This window comes from Thunnus maccoyii, chromosome 7, assembly GCF_910596095.1.
Source record: "Thunnus maccoyii chromosome 7, fThuMac1.1, whole genome shotgun sequence".
NCBI lineage: Eukaryota > Metazoa > Chordata > Actinopteri > Scombriformes > Scombridae > Thunnus > Thunnus maccoyii.
In genome coordinates, this window is record NC_056539.1 from 14,461,730 (window position 1) to 14,481,528 (window position 19,799).

The window sequence follows — 19,799 nt, forward strand, 5'->3', positions numbered from 1 at the left end:
CAACTCATGAGAGAAATATTTTCCTGGTGCTTAACAATCAGCATTGTGTTTAGCAATTAAATTATGCTAAGGGTTTCATTGCAGATAGAGAGTGAGGGAGGGAAAGTTAAGTCAGTAGCGCTCTTAAATCATTTTCATTTCGCAATAAAAACCACAACAAAGACCTGCTGGTATTTTTTTAACAACCTTACACTCCCCATTTTTCTTGTTTCTTTTCTTCCTCTTTAGTCTGCCTCTCTTTTTCCTTTTCCAATTTCACTCTCCATCTCCCTCTAACCCCCTCCTCTCTCTCTCTCTCTCTCTCTCTGTTATCAACAGTTACACTGATGAAGGCCAGCTGTCCATTGCAGCTAGTACAGTAAGAAAGTGTTCACACGGCTTCCATAAAGCAGAGCAATCTGCATCCAGAGAGAATAGGACAAGCCATAGACGTCCACTGAATTTCAATCAGCCCATTTGCACTGCATTAATTCTCCAGGCGATTAATGGGGACTACAAACCTGATGAACACTTTTATACATTTCATATTTCACTGCAGGATGAATTTGTATATTTTTTTTAAACCCGTCAATTAACCTGACACATCATCCTCTCACATCTCACCTTTACACTTAATTAAAGGAGCCCTGAATATCTGTATTATTTGACAGTCTGTCAGTCTCTCCAAATCTAATGAGTCATATTAATGTATACGTATCAGTATAATAACTACATGCCATCTTTTTAGATCAAGAAAGACAAAAGGAAACGTCATCAGTGATTCCTGTTTCATCTTCTTGCACTGTTTACTGTAGCTACTAATACACAGTTTCATTAGGAAATAAAGTTGGAAACACACTGAAATAGACTGTGAATGCATGTTTTTTCTAGAGGTCAGGCTAAGTTCATCAGTCTGTTGAAGTGGTAGGACTACAGCAACCTGAAGCTCTTTCTGATATGAACAAACATCATACTATATACAGGCGACAAGGTCGGTCAGTCATGGAGTGCTCAGAACATTTATCCATTCATGATGCAGAATACACACCAAGGACTAATTTGAATAACTTTCACTCCTTGCTCTGAGGTGCTCACCTTTCCTGCAGTGATGGCAGTGGTGTAATTCTACACATAGTATTAAGAAACAATATTGCAGATAAGAATCTGTTGGGAAACATCTTATCAAATAGGTCTTAGTGGTTAAGTAATGTTTGATGGTTCTTTGACATCAGACATTTAGCAACCTCAGCTCTAGTTGCATGTCTGAATGCATAATACAAGTAAACATTTCCGAGCGAGCGTCGCTCATTTTTATGGACGCTAACTGGAGTGGTTTGGGAAGTATTTGCAAATAACTGGGTTTTAATCTTTTCACTTGTTCTGTAAGTCCTCTAGATTACTAGAACATTTGTGGTGCTGATAAACAAACAGTTGCTTGTTCATCCATTCACTAAATTTGTACTTTCTTCCAGATAACAGCAAAATGCTGTGAGCTCAGATGTTAGTGTGATGTAGAAAACCTTGAGAAGCTCAAGGTTGATAGCGCTGAGCAGCTATTGTGCTGCTGTTGAGCTGTTCTACTCCTGGCTGAGCTCCAGCAATACACAGCCTTTTTTAGAGGCCACTTTACAGTGCGTCTCCATTTCCCTCAGTTTATCACTGTCACACGCACACGCCCGCAAACAAACACACACACACACACACACAGTGAAATGTGGGTGTACACAACACTTATATCAATGTACACACACACAACTACTCACCCTGCTGGGTGCTCCCTCTGGGACGGGGCGGAGAAAGGGGAGGAAAGAGAACAGAGTAGAGAAAAAAGTTAGATAGAGAGGAAAGGAGAAAGGGGGGGAAAAAAAAGTTTGACGTCAGTCCTGATAATAGTAACAACAGTCCCCCAGTCAGCCAAGGTTAGGCTGAACTATGACTGCTCCTCTCTAATAAAGATACAGACCCGCTATTGTGTGTGATTCCAGTCTCCTCTCCCTCTCTATCTTCCCTCTCTCTGTTCTCCAACCAGACAAAGCTCGCTGTCTTCCCCTGCTGCCTCTTTTCACTCATTTTTTTCTCTTGTATGTAAGAACAGAAACGCACACAGCTGCAGACATGCATAAGCTCTCGCACAGATGCTTAACACGCCAATATGAACACATTGATCTCTTTATCTCCTTCCTTTTCTACCCTCACTCATTCCTTCTTTTTTTCTTTCTTTTTAGCTCTCGGTTTATTCATGAGAAAGTCTCTTGGCTCTGTGCCTGAAACAGAGCGCAAAGATAAGATATTCTATCGGGGTGAATGAAAGTTCATCGGGAGAAAGCGTTCCTCCTGCATTTACACAAGCCCCATGAATGCGTCTGTCCATATTATGACAGCAATCTAAACAAGGAAGTTCAATTTCCGTCCAAAAGGTGAGCTGCTGAACAAATTACAGAAATTCTGCATGCCACAAATGACATAAAGTGTTGCTTTGCATTTTATTTTGTCTAAATTAAGAAAAATTAACTGTCTGCAGCTGTTCAGGGTTTCTCTCTACAGCTATATCTAGTATGGAAAAAATGTAGTTGAAGTAAACACAAAATGTACACACAGACATGCCGAGATACAAACATTTTATCAATAATAACAGAATTCTTGCATGTGGGAAATCTGATGGTTTCATTCTGCATGATTTCCCAGAGTCTGATACTCTGACCCACTTGTATTGAACTCGCTAAACATCTTCTCAAAATGTTCAATAGCAGAATTGATTTTCAGCAATGAAACATTTTGTGTACACTGACCTGAGACAAAATCAAGTACACCGATTTTCACTACACAACTACTATCGTATACTGTCAGGGCTGCAGGGCCTGTAATGCAATTCTGCAACACAACTCCCACAATACCTTCAATTAAAATTGCCATACTGTTTCTCCAGTATAAACCAGCGTTGTTTTCCTATGAACTTTGGATTGTGTTTGAACTGTGGCTCTATTGTCTTCTAGTGAATGACAGCATCAACTATAAGTCAAAGCACCAGAAAAGATGATCTAGCTTATTTTCAGAGGCGCAGTTTTCAAAGTTTTTGATATATTACTTGTTATCATTGATCTGATTTTATTTGTAGACTATAGTGACTAAATGTCAGAGTGTCCTGTTGTTCATCCTGACTAAAGACCACCATGCCAGAGCATTCAAATCTGTGTTTAGAGACAAAACTGAAGGTTCAAATTCTACAATTCTTTACCTCTGAGATGTTCAGCGTCAAGGTGGTTACGGTCGTCTTTAGAGGCAAGGTGAGCAGAGACCCCCAAGGCCCCAGTCAGCGCCAGAAGCCCTGAGCTCCCCGCACCCAGAGACAGGCCTGATGGGTGTGGCGTCAGGGGGATGCCAGGGGCGTGGTGAGACAGGTGCTGGAGCTGCTGCTGCTGTGGCCACAGGGAAAGAAGGGAGCGGGGAGGGAGGGGTTGGGGAAGGAGGGCGTCATACAAGGGGGTGGGTGGTTAGAGAAGACAGGGTAAAGAAGAGAGTCATAGAAAATAAGCAGGTGAAAGTTACAAAAAAAAACAGAGGAGAGAGAAGGAAAAAGTTAAAGGGAGTGGGAGTTGTGCTTGGAAAAACAGTGGGCCAAGAGAGATGGGACAAAGGGAAAAGGTAAATGAAACTAAATCCACACAGAGAGCTCAACAGTGAGAGAGGAAAATAAGATGAAGGAAGATAGGATGTTAAAGAGATTAGTGGATTAAGAGGTGAGAGAGATAGACACCAAGGACGAGAATGCAGGAAAGTAAAGGGGGAGGGGGGGGGCAGAAGGAAATTGAATGATCAGCATTCACAAGGAGGAAGCGAAAGCAAGAAGCAGAGAAAGAGTGAGATATTGAAGAAATGAATGGGTTTTATAAAAGAGTAAAGATAGGAGAAAGAAAAGAGACAAAAGCCAAGAGAAAACATAGATAGGGTGAAAGAGAGGGGAAGAAAATGTTTAAGTTACAGAGTAAATGATGGGGAGAAACGGAGGGAAATCATGGTTGAAGCAATGGAAAGTGAAGGAGAGATAAATGTTAAGGGAGAAGATAGGGAGAGAGAGTAAATGAGCGCAGGAGGGAAGGAAAGTGCAGCGGAGAGAGAAAAGATAAGACACGGCAAAAACAATGGAAGAGGAGAAATGAGGACAGGGGCAAAGTAGGAGGAAGAGAATGATAAAAGATTATAAGAGGACGGATGAGAAAATCCCGAAAGAAAATGAACAGAAAGACAAAGAGAAATAGGAAAAAGAAAACAATGAGGATAGAGAGAGTGGAGAGCAAAGGAACAGCTACAGATAAAGAAAGGCTATTATCCTGAGGGGAGCATTATGATGTGTTTTCATGTGCTGTTTTGTCAAGGCGGTGTGTTAGACTCACATACACACACACAAGCGCACACCTTAGAGACAACAGTGTTTGTAGTGCTGGGAGGAACAAAGGGCTTTAAGTAGACCGTAATGTGATCAGTGCTCTGACAAGCCTTGGAAAGCCCCATCTAGTGTGGCACTTAGGTGCATCATGTGTATCTGTGTGTACGGACATTGCCCATATGTGTAGATAAGCATGTGTATTATGTATTAGTGATGGTGTCTGTGCAATATTGAATGCATGTGCAGGGATAGTCTGAGTGTGTTCAATGTTTAGCAATGAAGCTCTATGGTTAAAGTATGTTTTTTTTTTTACATTATGGCTTAGATCAGTTGTTTCAGTCTGTATATGTTAGATGCAGTTTCATTTTAAGAGCTGTCCAGACAGTTGATGAACAAACATGGTAACGCAGTGTACACTGTACTGTTGTTGGACAGTAATGTGACCAGTGATCTGAGAAGATTTAATCTCAGTAGAATTGATCAATCTGCTATCGATTACTGATTTCTGTCTCCCTCATGAGTGACTGAGCAAAAACTAACATTAAAGCACTACCTATTCTACTACGTCACTACCCCATTATCCTCTCCAATCTCCAAAATTTTTATAAATTCCTCTTTACTACTAGTTACTCATTTCATTAGTGGTAAGCAGCCTGGGAAGAGCAGTAATTGCTAATAAATTGCTAATCCTCAGCTTTTCTACTGCAACTCTTGTTATATTGAGTTACATCTTCTAAAATTGTGAACCACATCTGATGAAATTGTCAAACAGGGCACAACATCACAGTTGCTGCTGCCACTACCAATCTACCTGGATTTATACAACGGGAACACAGTCCCACATAGCCTTATATTTAAAGGTTAAAGGTGCAGTGTGTAGGATCTAGTGGCATCTAGCGGTGAGGTTGCAGGATGCCACAAACTGAATACCCACCACAGGACCAGCATGCAGGAGAACCTAGGGTGGCTGCAAAACTCGCGAAAAATGGGAAAGGCCTTCTCTAGAGCCAGTGTTTGGTTTGTCCATTCTGGGCTACTGCAGAAACATGACAGTGCAATACGGCGGGCTTCATGGAAGAGGAACCGCTCCCTATGCAGATATAAAGGGCTCATTCTAAGGTAATGAAAACACAACAGTTCTTAGTTTCAGGTGATTATACACTAATTAAAACATGCTTATGAATAATATATTCCATTTCTGCCAAGTCCGTTCAACTAGATTCCACTAAATACTACACTCTGCACCTTTAAAACTGAATGAGCTGCTACTTAAAATCTGATTCTAAAGCTGGCTCACTCCATGGACATAAAACACCTAAAACTAGGATACATCAAAAAATAATCACTCAAAGGCCAATTTCCATTTAGAAATCAGTTTGAAATTGTCCATTACCCACGTTAATTCATAGCATGCTATCAAAGCTTCCCAGCATTCACTAGTAAAATAATCCCTGCCTGACTGAATCTCGATTTAGCACGATCAACATTGCCATCTGGAGTCCACATGTGGCCCAAAGAGCAACATAAACACCTTGAGTGATGTTTACGTTAATACTTCACCCATCCAATGATCAATTTGTCTGATCTACAAATTTATATAGCAGTGATAAAATAATTTAATCAGCTAACTATGATCGGTTCAAGAATGGTCAGAATATCCTTGGTTGATGCGTGTGCCCGTGTGTGCGCATGTGTGTGCGTATGTGTGTGTATGTTGTCATGACGAATGGAGGTGACTCACCCCAATAATGGCATTGAGTTCAGCCATGGTGACCTGCTTGGCCCTCTCCACTGCTTGGACCACCTGTTGCTGGTGCTACACACACACACACACACACACACACACACACACACACACACACACACACACACACACACATTCAATGCCAGAGAAAGAAAGTAAGCAGAAAGCAAGGTTACAGTACATGTTATTTGTTACAGTATATAGTGTAAACATAATGTATATTGTATGTACAGTCAGGGAAACTTTAGAAAAAAGGGTGTAAAATAAACAACTGTTTGTACAGGGCATAAATATAAATGTGTGAATTGGGCAACCAGGAAACCAGGTACTCACACAATGGGTACATTGACATAAAAGTAACACAAACAGAAACACACACACTGTACATACAACCACAAACACGTGAGGTTTGCGCACTCACACACATGCTCAAAGAAACACTAACTAAAATCTCAGTTCTGTGTACACAAAATCCCAGTGTAATCAGTCACACAACTGCAAACACGCATGTGTGTGTGACAGTGTGACAAACACACACACACACACACACACACACACACACACACACACACACACACACACACACACACACAGACAAGCAGTGTCAATATTGATCAAACTGAGTTGTGACCTTCCCGTCTCCAGGGATACACATTCATCAGTGCACACTCACATTCAGACAAAAAGAAGTGTGTCTACAGATTTGTACTTACACTCACTCACACATAAAACCAGGTACAGTACACACACACTACGCACATGGAGTATACACACATACACAGTGGAATAAAGCTAATATACCAAGAGTTCATTCCAATTTAAATAGTTTTGTTGTCACGCTCACAGTCAGAGCAACAATGCAACAATATATTGAACTTCAATAATAATCCTGCTTCTCTTACTTATTTTGTTCTAAACATAAATTAAAATATAGCTAGCTTTAAGATGAAATTAATGGAGGCCAAGCACATATGCAGAAATGATGATAATGCTGGTGAGTGATAAGAAGGCACAAATTGAATTTTTTAGAATTGGCTGTTTTAACTTGGAAGATAATGGGATATAGATGATCTGAAAACAACTTAATTTATTACTTTTAAAGTCTGAGATCATGAAAGGTTACAGTGCCACACTAAGTATTTTTGTATTGTTTCCAGTGGCACAGATACCTCCTTTTGACCTTGAATGGATAATTTGGTAAAAAAAAGAAAGCACATGACCCAATATAAAGCGTACAGAGCTCACAGCATATTCATTATTGGGGACAGGAAATCATTGGTGCTATAAAGGTCAGCTGATCATCAGCTGATGTGATGGTTGTTAAAGCAGAAAAGCTGCTTTGGTCATAAGGCAGTAAAGTAAATTGTATTTTCCACACTAGTAAACTATGATAAGAATGCTTATGATTGAAACCTATAAATGCATCAAGGACATGAAATGATGGCGTTGTACAAGAGAGAAATGCACAAGACACAAATCATATCCTCATTGTGATTTATTTTTGTCCTTACTTTTATGATGTGTCAAAAGTTCATTGTTCCAACATAATAATTAATATGAGGCAACACATGGAATCCAGCTGCATTTAGCGTATTCAACAGCACTGTATAGAGGGGGAAACAGCTAGTCTTGCTCTGTCCAAAGGTAATGAAATCTGTCAACCAGCGCCTCTAAAGTAACACCTTCCAGTCTTTGTGATAAGCTAAGCTAACTGGCTGATGGCAGTAGCTTCATATTTACCCTTCAGACATCAGAGTGGTATCAAACTTCTCATATAAAATAAATGTATTTCCCAAAATGTTGAACTATTCCTTTAAAATATTCAGTATATTCTGATTCATTTATTATTCTGAATGCAAAAAAAAAAATGATATAATGGCCCAGGGCGTGAATAGTCGTCTCCTGATTACGTGTGTGCAAATTTTGTGTGTGTTGTTTGTCTGGCAGTGGTGACACTTACCTCTTGAGAGAGGAAAGGGATGATCTGAGCACAGATGGCACTGAGACGCTTGACAATCTCCGCCTGCGACAGAAAGAGAGAAGCGACAGAGAGACAGAAGGAGTGAGAAAGGGATATACGATCATGTCACATACAGTAAGATAATAAGTACACAATGAACATAGAGCATATGATAGACATTTACAGCACACTGAACCTTTGCTGCATTAAAACACCTTTCTAATGAATGAGAATTTCTGTCAATGACGACACTAAGAAAAATGTGGAGGAAGGACGGAGGCACCATTAGGCCTCCAGTCATCATCTGGTCTTTTAGCACCATCACACTCTCATTTAGCTCAGCCTCACGCGCTCTTACCCACTTCAGTCTTCCTCTCTCTCTCTCTCTCTCTCTCTCTCTCTCTCTCTTACTCTCAAACACACACAAACATATGAGCGAACAAACACACATTCACAAAAACCTCTCCACCTGTCACAGTCGGCTGTTCAGTGCCATTACATTTGTCCATTTTCTAAAACTCGTAAAATCCATAAACATGCTCTTTCTTGGTCTGGAAATGGTGAATAACATCTTTCCTTACATCATTCCTTACCCCCATGCACACACAAACTCGCTCACACAACATGCACACGTTGCAAACCTAGTAACCATCCACAAAATACAGCTGCCTGCACACACATACACATAAAAAATAAGCACACACTCTCTCACTGTGTCTCTTACACACAAACATACGCACACACACTGAACCTCTGCGGTGTGTCTAATTCTATCTGTCTGAGTGCCCTCAGCCTCATTTTGTTCTCTTCTTCACTCAGCCGTTCTCTATTTTTCTACAACAGCTCTCACACTGAGCCATTATTACCCTATTCATCCTCTTCCTCCCCTCCCTCTCTCTCTCCTCCCTTGCTGACTTTGTCTCATTTTCTCTCATCTTTCTATTCTTCTATATTACTCCCTTTCTCTCCATTTTAAATTTATCCTCCTTTCTTTTTCCTCAGCTGCCCTTTTTTATTTCTCTAACAACAGTCTTTCTCTTCTGTGTTTTTTCTTCGTTACTTTAATTTTTTTCGGTTTTTCCTCCTTCTGCCTATCTTGTTTTCTCTCTCTGTATCCCTCTATCCTCACTAACACATGTTTCTGCCACTTGAAGATACTGAAGAGGAAGAGAAAAACACAGCAAAAGGGTGATGGAGGGCAAAGCAATGATTGACAGGGCTGTATGCACCTTCACACAAAGGCTCTCACACACACATACACTCACACATATGATCAGCCAGTCTGTCAGTTACAGCCAGTCTCATCATGACTTCATAAACCAGCTATCACCAGGCACACAGCTCTGCTCCAAGGATAGACGCAGCCTCATCATATCATGTGTTAATGTATGCATGTGTGTGTGTGTGTGTGTGTGTGTGTGTGTGTAGGTGGTGTGCATTAGCTCGTTAGTGTATTGGGAGTGATATGTATGTATGCTGTATGTGTGTAGACAGAGAAGAAGTGAGGGGAGAGAGAGCAACAGATGTGGAGAGAGAGAAAGAGGAAATAGATTCATGCACCTATAATGTGCATCATAGTAGCTGCAAAGAAATCTATAAGACTACACTACACACCATACAGACCTACTGTCTATCAGGCATTTCCCTGTATATTCAGCTAAATTCAGTTCTATTGAAACCTCCTGTTTGTCTGCTTGACTTGACTTCATCCTGCTAGACTTCAGCTGGAAATATAATAAGGCACTAGGGGGTCACATGGTTGGGAGCCTTCATATACTCGATACAGTCATTCTTGAGACTGATGATCTGATGATCCTAACAGAGCCTAACAATGGCTGTAAGTGCTGGTCATGTTGGCTTTGTTGACAGGTAGCCTAAAAAGGCTCCTTTCCCAAATACATCTGTTGTTTGAGCTGTGTTTGAATGAACCTAAGCCTCAAGCCTGGGAGTTGGGAAAGCTTCTCTTATCTGTCAAAAAACCATCACAAACTGGGAGCAATTTAATCAGCAAATTACCCAACCCTGAGAGATGTTCTCACGATCAACTGAATTACTGTACACAAACAACAACTTGTGAAATGGTGCAAGATGGAAGAGAGGCAGGTTCAAACACTAGGCTGGGGCTATGCCATTTTGACATGGTGCAGACAGCTCACATGAACATGAACAGTGAACTCTGAATATAGACACTTTTCCTCTAATTCACTTATGTATTCATCTATTCTGAATGAACTGTCCTTTCCTCAGTTACAGCTCTGCAAAAAAAAAAAAAAAAAAACACACCAATTGCCATGAACTGTAGGACAGGTTGTCCTCAGGCCACAGATCAATTCAGATGACTGAGCTCAGTTTTGGCCAGATACAAGCCAATTTGACAAGACAGATGCTGGACCACATGTCAGAAAAAGAACTTAACCAAACCAAACTGAACATAACAAACAAGAGCTTAACTCAACTGAAATAAATTGATCTATGAGGATGATAAATGCCGCTTTCATTTATTGTTTCATAGTCTAGCCATAACTTTGAAAAAATCAAATAAACTTGACTGAATATATTAAAATAACAGAGATCGGGAGGGCAGAACAGAAAAAAAACAGACTGGAAAACATGGACAGCTCAAAATTGTGGACACATTATCTGTAGTCTGAGCAAATAATGCTCTCAGTGATGTTTGCAATAATAAAAAGTTTTGAGAATGAAAATCTGTCAATTGATAAAGATTGCAGTTGTCTAGTATCAGGTAAGAAAATACTTGTGGGTTACAGCTTAAGAAATGTCAGCAAGTTCTATTTCTATATTTGTGGTGTTCAATATCAGTGGGTTTGGTGCTATTAGCAACCCTTTCATTTGGTTGATACATTTAATTTTATGTTAATAACAAAACTATAAATGAATACACCTTAAACTATAGAAATTAAAATCATGGTATAGTATGTATGAATGTATGTCCTTCGCATATCTTGAGAACTGTTCATCCGATCTATTTCACACTTGGGGGCTGTATTGCTGGGGACCCAAGGACATGCAGTGTTGAATTTGGTGCAATTTGAACACGTAAGACATTTAATATTAATGAACCTTGAATAAACAAGTGAACAGTGAGCCGCTCAGCTCTGTGTCTAAGTGTGGAGTATGCTGTCCAGGAGTAAAAAGAGCGGGCTGTTGAAGTTGTGACTGTCCGGAGCATTTCTCTGAATGTGGAGATTAATTTGGATTAGTGTGAGTGGATATTCTTACTCGGAAAATTTGATGATTTGGAAATTGCATAGGGCCTAACTGGAAATAGCTAAAAGATATGCGTACTTAAATAAGGAAAAATCTACTGAAAATATTGAGTGTGAGTGTTCATTAAACCCTCAAGTCCCTGCAGTGTTTCCCCTACCGCTGTTAAAATCTCACACGATCATTAATATCAATGGTTATGTTATCAGGACAATAACACCCTATGTTATAATGGAATTGTTTTGAGTTATCCTCCCTCTCCTCATTCTTCAAATGACATCTACTTGAAAGGTACTGTTATAAAAGTAGCGTAGGTCTGTTAAGGAATAGGGTAGTGCGTACTGTGTGTGCGTAGTGAGTGTATGACTGAACGAGTGGAGAGAGCAAGCGGCAGAAAAGCAACAGTGAATGCGAGCAAAGCAGAGGAAAAGGTTAGCAGTAAGTTGTCAATCTGGCAGTAAATGTACAACACAGGCTACAGTGTGTCATTTAATAAATGCTGCAGCTTCTCAAGACCAAAAAAAGTCTTATGTGTTGCTTGCCCAACCGCTGCAAAAATGAAGAGGGTTAGCCCTGAAGTTAGCAACAATGGGTTGGCCAAACATGACCAGGCTCACTTAAAGTGGACTGACCTTTGAGGTGGACCAGCTATTTTCATTTAAGTGTCAATCTCAGCCACTCTTAAACAGAGTCTGGATGCTGAGTCTCTTCTGAGTTTTGCTCAGCCTCCGCCCCCCCAGTCCAAAGCACTCAGCCTTGGGGAAACACTGTCCTTTTATTTTCACCAAAAACTATTTATGTTTCTGATTTTTTTGTACCCCATAATAATAAAATCATAGGCACGAGCACAGCCGGCGATCATAGCTGTATAGCGAGTTAGAGAAAAGTTTTTTGCACACGGCATGCTCTAAAAAGAGAAAAGTAGACAGCAAAAACACAGCTTTTAATCAAGAATGGACAGACTCTTAGGCTACTTCCCACAGGCAGTTCAAAACCAGTATGTCTCATATAAGCACAAATCTTTTGGGCAAATATGCCCACTCAAATGATCCGAACTGAAGCCACAGAAAATAAACAATCTAAGAGCCCAATATGATCAATCCACTTTATTTTGGGATGCACATTTTTTCAAAAGCTCTCTGTTTTGTATTTTATTTTTAAATGCAGCCCTCATTATAGTCTACTTGAAATGAGAAAAGATTCACTATTACAGTACTTAACATCTGTGTATAACAGAATGTTAGTTTCTTTCATGTTGTTGGTGTATATACTCATTCACACCTCACATCAACAGTATTAATTTTTCTATGCATTGAAGCAGCAATACCAGAAACCAAGCAATTGGCCTGTTCTGAACAGGCATGTTTTGAACAGGCACTGCACTAGTACTACCAGAGAACAACACAGCAGCATCTCGCCAACTCCATGTCCTGGCCGACACACACTGAATGGTGCTGTGAGTGAAAGCAGCCAATCAGCCGATGGGTTTTACAATAGAATGAAAGTGAGCTGGGCAAAAACAGTCCGAGCCGGGCCAGGTGTCAGAAACAACACGGCATAGTCTCGTTCCAAAGCCCTGCCAAAGCACAGCCACCAGGGAGTACTGGCAGAGACTGGCCGGATGGAAGGATGAACGGATGGAGGGATGAATAGATGGGTAGATACAAAGGAAGAGAGAGAGCTGGTCAATAAACACCTGAGGGCAGATATGCTGCCAACTGGCATGCAGACAGGGAGAGACAGAGAAAGAGAGAGGCTTTAAGCGCAACAGAGATAAAAATGTAGGTGAGAGAGAAAGAAGTACACAACAGCTTTTCATTTAGAGGCGCAGAAATTCCCAAAATTATTTTCTAAAACACAGACAGACAGACAAATAATGGAAATCGGAAGTAAAGTTAGAAGAGAGGAGAAATTGAGGATCTCAAGGAGGGAATGAAACACAGGACAAGGACAGCCTGTTCCAGAGACGGTGGTGCACATTAGGGACACACACACACATGCACACACACTCACACAATGCCAGCACACTCAGACTTGTCATCTCGTTGGATCATTGACAGGATGATAATCACAACCAGCAAAATGTTTATATGATCACAGTGCCTTGTTGCTGAATAATGATACAACCTGAGATGTGTGAAAAGGTAACACATGCGCACACACACACAATAGTTATAAGTTATAGCCTATGTTGCAAAATCCCGCATTACAGCACCTGTACATACTAATATCTATGCAAATACAATGTTTATATATTTTCTAAATTGATCAAATAACTCAAATTTACAAGTCAACTTAAATTTAACAGTGACAGAAAACAACTCACACAATGACAGAGACAAAAAAAGATGTAAAAAAACCACGAAATAGAATAAGACAAACTCCAAAGTAACCACTTGCTCACATCAGCAGTGACTGCAGTAGACAAGGAAGGAACAGGAACAGTATCTAATGATCACTTACAGCTAAGGAGCAGCAATTATGATCAATAAAGAAATCTCTGCAATCGGGTGACAAAAGAAAGTTGAGCAGAGTTCAGCTTAATGCAAATGAGCAGCAATTCCATACAGTGAAAGCCAATTTCAGGACAGGTGTGTTGACCTTATGTAGTTCAATTATAAAACTTCTTTTGACTTTAGCTGCTTTGTCTGCCTGACCTCTATTGGCATAAAGCAAGTAACATCAAAGCAATAACTGGCAACTATGAATTCATGCTGAGAGACCATCCAACAGATTTTATCATCATGAAAATTTAAACATACAAAGTAAAGGTCATGTTTGGTGTGACAGCAATGATTTTGCACCAACATTCGACTGCCAAACAGGAAGACATCTACTGTGAGAAGAGGTAGTGATACATTCAGAACAGCGCTGCCGGGATCCTGAGTGCAAAAGCACAAACATATAACACCAATTCTGTTTTCATTGTACTGGCTCTCTGTCTCCTTCAGGACTGACTACAAAGTCCTGCTACTCACATACGAATCCGTCAACGGACATGCACCTCTCTACCTACAGGAACTGATCATACCACAGACCTCCACCCGCACCCTCAGATCTGCCAGCAGCTTGCTCCTCCTGACCCCCAGTACTAAGCTCTGCACCGCGGGGGATCGAGCCTTCTGCTCTGCTGCACCACACTTGTGGAACAGCGTTCCTAACCATCTGAGGGCAGCACAGACCCTAGACTCTTTTAAAAAGGCCTAAAAACCTTTCTATTCAGGAAGGCTTTTTCATCTTAACTCTTATTACTATTTTCTTTATGCTGTGTGTTCTATGTTATTAATACTGTAGCACTTTGAGTTTCACTAGAAATGAATAGTGCAGTAAAAATTAAATGTATCATCATCATTATTATTATTATTGTTATTAGTAGTAGTAGTAGCAGTAATATTTCTACGCCAACACTAGGTCCAGTAGACCACAATTAATGCAGAGACAAGAGTTGTGCTTTTGTGTAAGAGGTGTAATTCTCACTTTTTCTTGACTGGAAAAACTTATTCTCAAGCACTTACTTAGCGATTGCTATTGCTATTGCTACTGCTCTCTCCACCCACATATTTAACCCACAGCGCAAATGCAACACGTTCCTGCCTGTTCTGTGAAGGCTGTCAAAAGGCATTCTGGGAAATGTAGAAAATGACTAACTGAAGTAGAAACAGGCGAGACAGGTGGGTAGAGGAGGCAGTGGGTACACTGAAAAGAAAATAATAATACTCACTCACAAAATAAGCCATCGTAGTCTGATGGTGTAACAGTGTGTGTACAGTACATACTTAAATAATCAGTCGGCGTGTGATTGTTCTGACAAAGACAAAGCTGTTTCAGAGGGAGGGGGTCTTATTGGAGTAAGATCTGCCCCCCAGCTGTTTCCTTGGAATGACAAACCACCCTGTATTGTGTAACTGTAGCATATTGGCAGGCTTGTAAGAGCTAAAAAGTGATATATTGAGGCTCATGTGTAATGCCTTCTAATCAAGACCAGAAATGCAGGCAAACTCAGATGTAAGGATGAAAAACAAGCTCAAGTTTTTTCTTGCACACCTTTCACTCATAACACTAAAGTGAACTGGAACAACCGGGAAACTACTTTGCTGTGAAAGATCAGCATTGTATTTGGCCTTCCAGCATGACGGCAAAGCAACAGTGACCGCATTCATCTTGCCAATAAAGCTTGGTGAATTTGAATGTGATGAGCGTGGGTTGAGATTGGCACGGGAGGAGGAAGATGGTGCCCAGTGTGCTCAGGCACTGCCAGCTGTGCCAGCCTCTGAGTCCCACTACGCTGAGCAAGCCAGCTTTATGCGGGTGCATGTGTGAGTGTGAGTGTGTGTGTGTGTGTGAGAGAGAGAGAGAGAGAGAGGGAGAGAGAGAGATACCCCACTCCTCTACTAACTCTAATTGCACTCAACAAAAATCTCTGCCATCTCTCTTCGCTCCTATTCTGTTTCTATTCCTAGTGCCTCTCTTTGGCTTGTAACTGAAACAGTTGCTGGTTTGGATCCTTGAACATACTGTAGGTTATGAAACAGAAGAAGCAACACTTGAGCAAAGCACTTAACCTCTAACTGAAGTAGACTCCAGTGACAGTCAACTTCAAAATGAAGGTGTGCCAGAATGTGATGCATGATGTTAATGGAAAAAAAGGATACGTGCCCAGTCAACTTTACTTTGATAGAAAGAAGGTCATACAAAATGGTGTTGCGGTGACATGAAGAGTGCTGAGGCTCCAACATTTATATCTGTGACTGGTTGCAGTTAACAGTGGCGATCCAGGAAAAGCTTAAAGCTTATTTTATCAAGTTCAAGTTACCCTGGATAAACTAAACTAGTAATCAAATAAATGACATATATGACAGTAAAGCGTAAAATGAATATATTTGTCATCGGTATTTGCTGGCTTTAGAAAATAGTGATCAGCAACTGTCATTATTTTCTGACATTTAATGGACCAAACAATTATTGATTAATTGTGAAAATAATACGCAGATTAATTGACAATTAAAGTAATTGTTAATTGCAGCTCTACACTAGTTTACTAGTGAGGAGTAAATTGAGCTTTCGTACACTTGCAGTATGAATCGTCATCATTTTGCGTCATCACTAACAGCTGTAATGTCATGTTACTCACTAGTTTCTGGGATTTTTATCAAAAAGTGGTGTACGTGCAATAAATTCATTTTGGACACAGCCACACTGTATGTTACTGACCCTATGTAAAGCACGTGTATGGCTGCAGAATACACTCATTTATCTTTCAGGAGTCACAAGGTGTGCACATATCACACACACACGCAAACACAACCCTGGAGCTTATCTCTGTCCCCTGCTTTCTAATTGGACTGCTCTCCCCTCTGTGAACAGTTTAAGGTAAATATTTGTAGCCAATGACGTGCTAATCACCCACTGATTGGTGTTGCAGGCACAGACCTGTTCAATAAAAACAGCTATTCCTGTTTCCTCTCTTTCAACCCTCCCACCCACCTCCCCTCTTTCTCCCTTTTCCCCATGCAATCAACCTCCTACTTTCTCTATTCTGCTGGCTCATTTTTCCACTTCCACAGTATCTCTCTCTCTGTGTCCTCTCACTCTGTTTTCCCTCGGTGCACTTGGCCTTGCTCTCTCTCTCTCTGCCCTCCTTCGCATTCTCTCTCATTTCTTTCTCCTTCTTCCTCTATCTCACTGCCCTGCTTCTCTCCCACAATCTCCTTCCACCCTCCCTCTCTTTTCTTTCTTGCTCAGTCTTGTTTTTTCCTCTCTCCGCCTTCTCTCTCTCTCTCTCTCTCTCTCTCCTCTGGGCAGCATGCCAGCTCCTCTTCCCTGGCGCCAAGCCAACTCCTCTCCTCCTTTTCGCCTCCTCCTCCCCTCCCTCCCTTCCTCTATCCCCCTTGCCTCTGATTGATGGCCCCTCTATTCTGGAAGGAGAGGAAGGGAAACAGAGAAAGAGAGAGAGAAAGAGAAGAAAGGGGAGCAGCAAAGCATACACGAGCAATGAAACACACACACACACACACGCACACACACACACACACACACTAAAAGACACACACACGTGCACACATACACCCTCAGAATAGTGCACACGAATACAACTGCACACACAAGTACACACACACAAATTCAGAATCACGCACACAAAGAGCATGCCATGCACACACACATACACACACACACACACACACAAGCAACAAGGGCACACAGAAAACCAATCCAAACAGAGCAGAGGAGAGGACACATACGAAGAGCTGTGTGCAGAGCAAGCAGAGCCTCCCAGCATGAGACCAACAAGCACACATACACACACACACACACTTCCTCAGACACATACACACACATAAAGACACCGATTCAACCTTCAGTGCAGAACCAATACAAGATAGGCAGCGGACCAGACAGGAGAAACATTTAGAATGAAAAATACAGACAGACAGCTCACTTCTACTCCTCAAACACACACACACACACACACAAACACATCGGTGGATATCCAACACAGTTATAAACATGTACCTACAACAAATTCACACAAGCATGTATGCAAGGACACAGCTGCATGGTCCATACAGATGTATCTGCAATACACAGATTAACATGCACTTTTACAAAATACACACGTACTGTACAAACACACACAGATTTTTTCTAGGGCATGTGACTGTGAGACACAAAATCTGTGCCTCACAGTCGGGGTTGTAGTTTTACAACCAACTAGATCTCTCTCTCTCTCTGGCTATATTATACACTAAGCTATTAGTCATATTCACACTGTGCCAGCTCACCAGCTTGCATTGACAGACTGCATACGGCTTCAAACTCATGTTGTCCGCAATGCAATCAGACACAAAGTAGCCAGAGTAGCAAAGCTGGCTGCACAGTACGCATGCATGCAAAGTCACGCGAAGATGCACACGCACACTACGGAGCAGGGTAAGATAGTTTCTCATTTTTGCTTTAAAATCACAGACAGTTCTTGAAGTGGTCTGGTACTCAGTAGTGGCACACATGTGTCCCCATATTTCATATTGCATGCCTCTACCTCCTGGTGGTTAGTCTTTTTAACTAAAAACTTAACTAAGCCAAAACATAAACAGCGACAAATACTTTTTTTGTTGAAATGGATTTAGACTGTCAAAAGGACGAAAGAAGAATCTTTGAATTCAACTGCTGCGACTTTCATTGTTACTAACCTCAGTTATTTGCTGAAGTGTAAATAGCACCAAGGATACAGGTGGTACTATTTGTGATAACACTGAGGCCCCCCCCATCCCCCTCTGAGCCCCAGTTAATGCGTAAGTACAATGGCCACCTGCTAACCCCTTAACGCACAACTGAAATTAGTGTTAAACCATATACTGTACATTAAAGCTCCAACTGTAAATTAAATTTACAATGTCATTATCTTTAAAATGATAACCTCATGAATGTGAAAATACCTGGATATGTCATCTAAGATAACAAACTGCTCGTTCAGCGTACAGGCACCTTTTTTGTCCCAATTGAAGCACTGGCCACAGAACATGTAGCACATGCAGCCACTATCACATACATGTACACACATGCACACACACACACTCAGATAAGCCAATACAGTCTGTGTAGCTACTCAGAGCTCCTCTGCCAGGGTGACAAAGCCATTACGTTAAAAGGCTAGCTCCCTGGGAATTTAATCACTTGTTTTCACTCTCATCTCATCTTTCTCTCTTTCTCTTTCTCACTGTTTTTCCTTCCCTCAACTTATTTTCTATCATTTGTGAAGGGTTATATCACACTCTTTCCCACTCTCTCTCTATGCCTCATTATTCACAAATGAGCTCTGTTACACACGTATGCACAGGCATACACACATGGTATGAAGGAAGGGAGAGAGAGCGAACGAAAGAGAGGGAGAGACATCAAAGCTGTACACACACACACACACACACAGAGCACAGATGCTACAACATGTGCAAAGAGGGACTGCATACACCACTGATCAGAGAGTGCAAATAAATACCATAAACACACACACACATACAAAGTCATTTGACCTCTCCAAAGCGCGTTCTAGTTGACCCACATATGCAGGCTTGTCCTAATCCAGCCCTTTCAATAAAACCAGTTAAAGAAAATAAAAAAACTCAAACCACAACTGCGGGATTATCAACTGACTGGGTGGTGGGTATGACAGAGAGAAAAAGACACGGCAGAGGGGATGGAAAGAGTGAGACTGAGAAAGAAAAAGAGGAAAGAGAGAGAAGCCCAATCCTATTATGAAGCAAAGTGGTGAGTTGAAAATGAAGGCATCTCTCACTCGCACTCTCCCCTCTCTCTCTTTCTCATCCTTGTTCACCCTCTCTTCTCTCCCAAATGAGATGAGGATTCAGGTCACAACTTCAGCCAAATATACCAATGCATGCAGACGCACACACACGTACACGTGCACAAACACATGCATAAAAAGGCTAGACAGCTCGGGCTAATTAGGCGGGAGGATAAGCACATACACACACTTTTTTTACACAACACAA

General features: G+C 41.1%; 1 protein-coding gene across 6 annotated transcripts in view; it reads right to left on the minus strand.

Moving 5' to 3' along the window:
- tle2b (TLE family member 2, transcriptional corepressor b) overlaps positions 1-19,799 on the minus strand; it is an 87,830-nt gene that overhangs the window by 19,243 nt on the left and 48,788 nt on the right. For 5 of the 6 annotated variants that reach the window (XM_042416103.1, XM_042416106.1, XM_042416105.1 and 2 more), the window contains 4 exons: positions 8,068-8,130; positions 6,105-6,179; positions 3,215-3,395; positions 1,743-1,759 (listed from right to left, as the gene is read on the minus strand). In XM_042416103.1, the coding sequence (XP_042272037.1) occupies positions 1,743-1,759; positions 3,215-3,395; positions 6,105-6,179; positions 8,068-8,130 (336 nt within the window). The remainder of the gene's footprint in view (positions 1-1,742; positions 1,760-3,214; positions 3,396-6,104; positions 6,180-8,067; positions 8,131-19,799) is intronic. The other variant, XM_042416104.1, reaches the window with a different exon arrangement.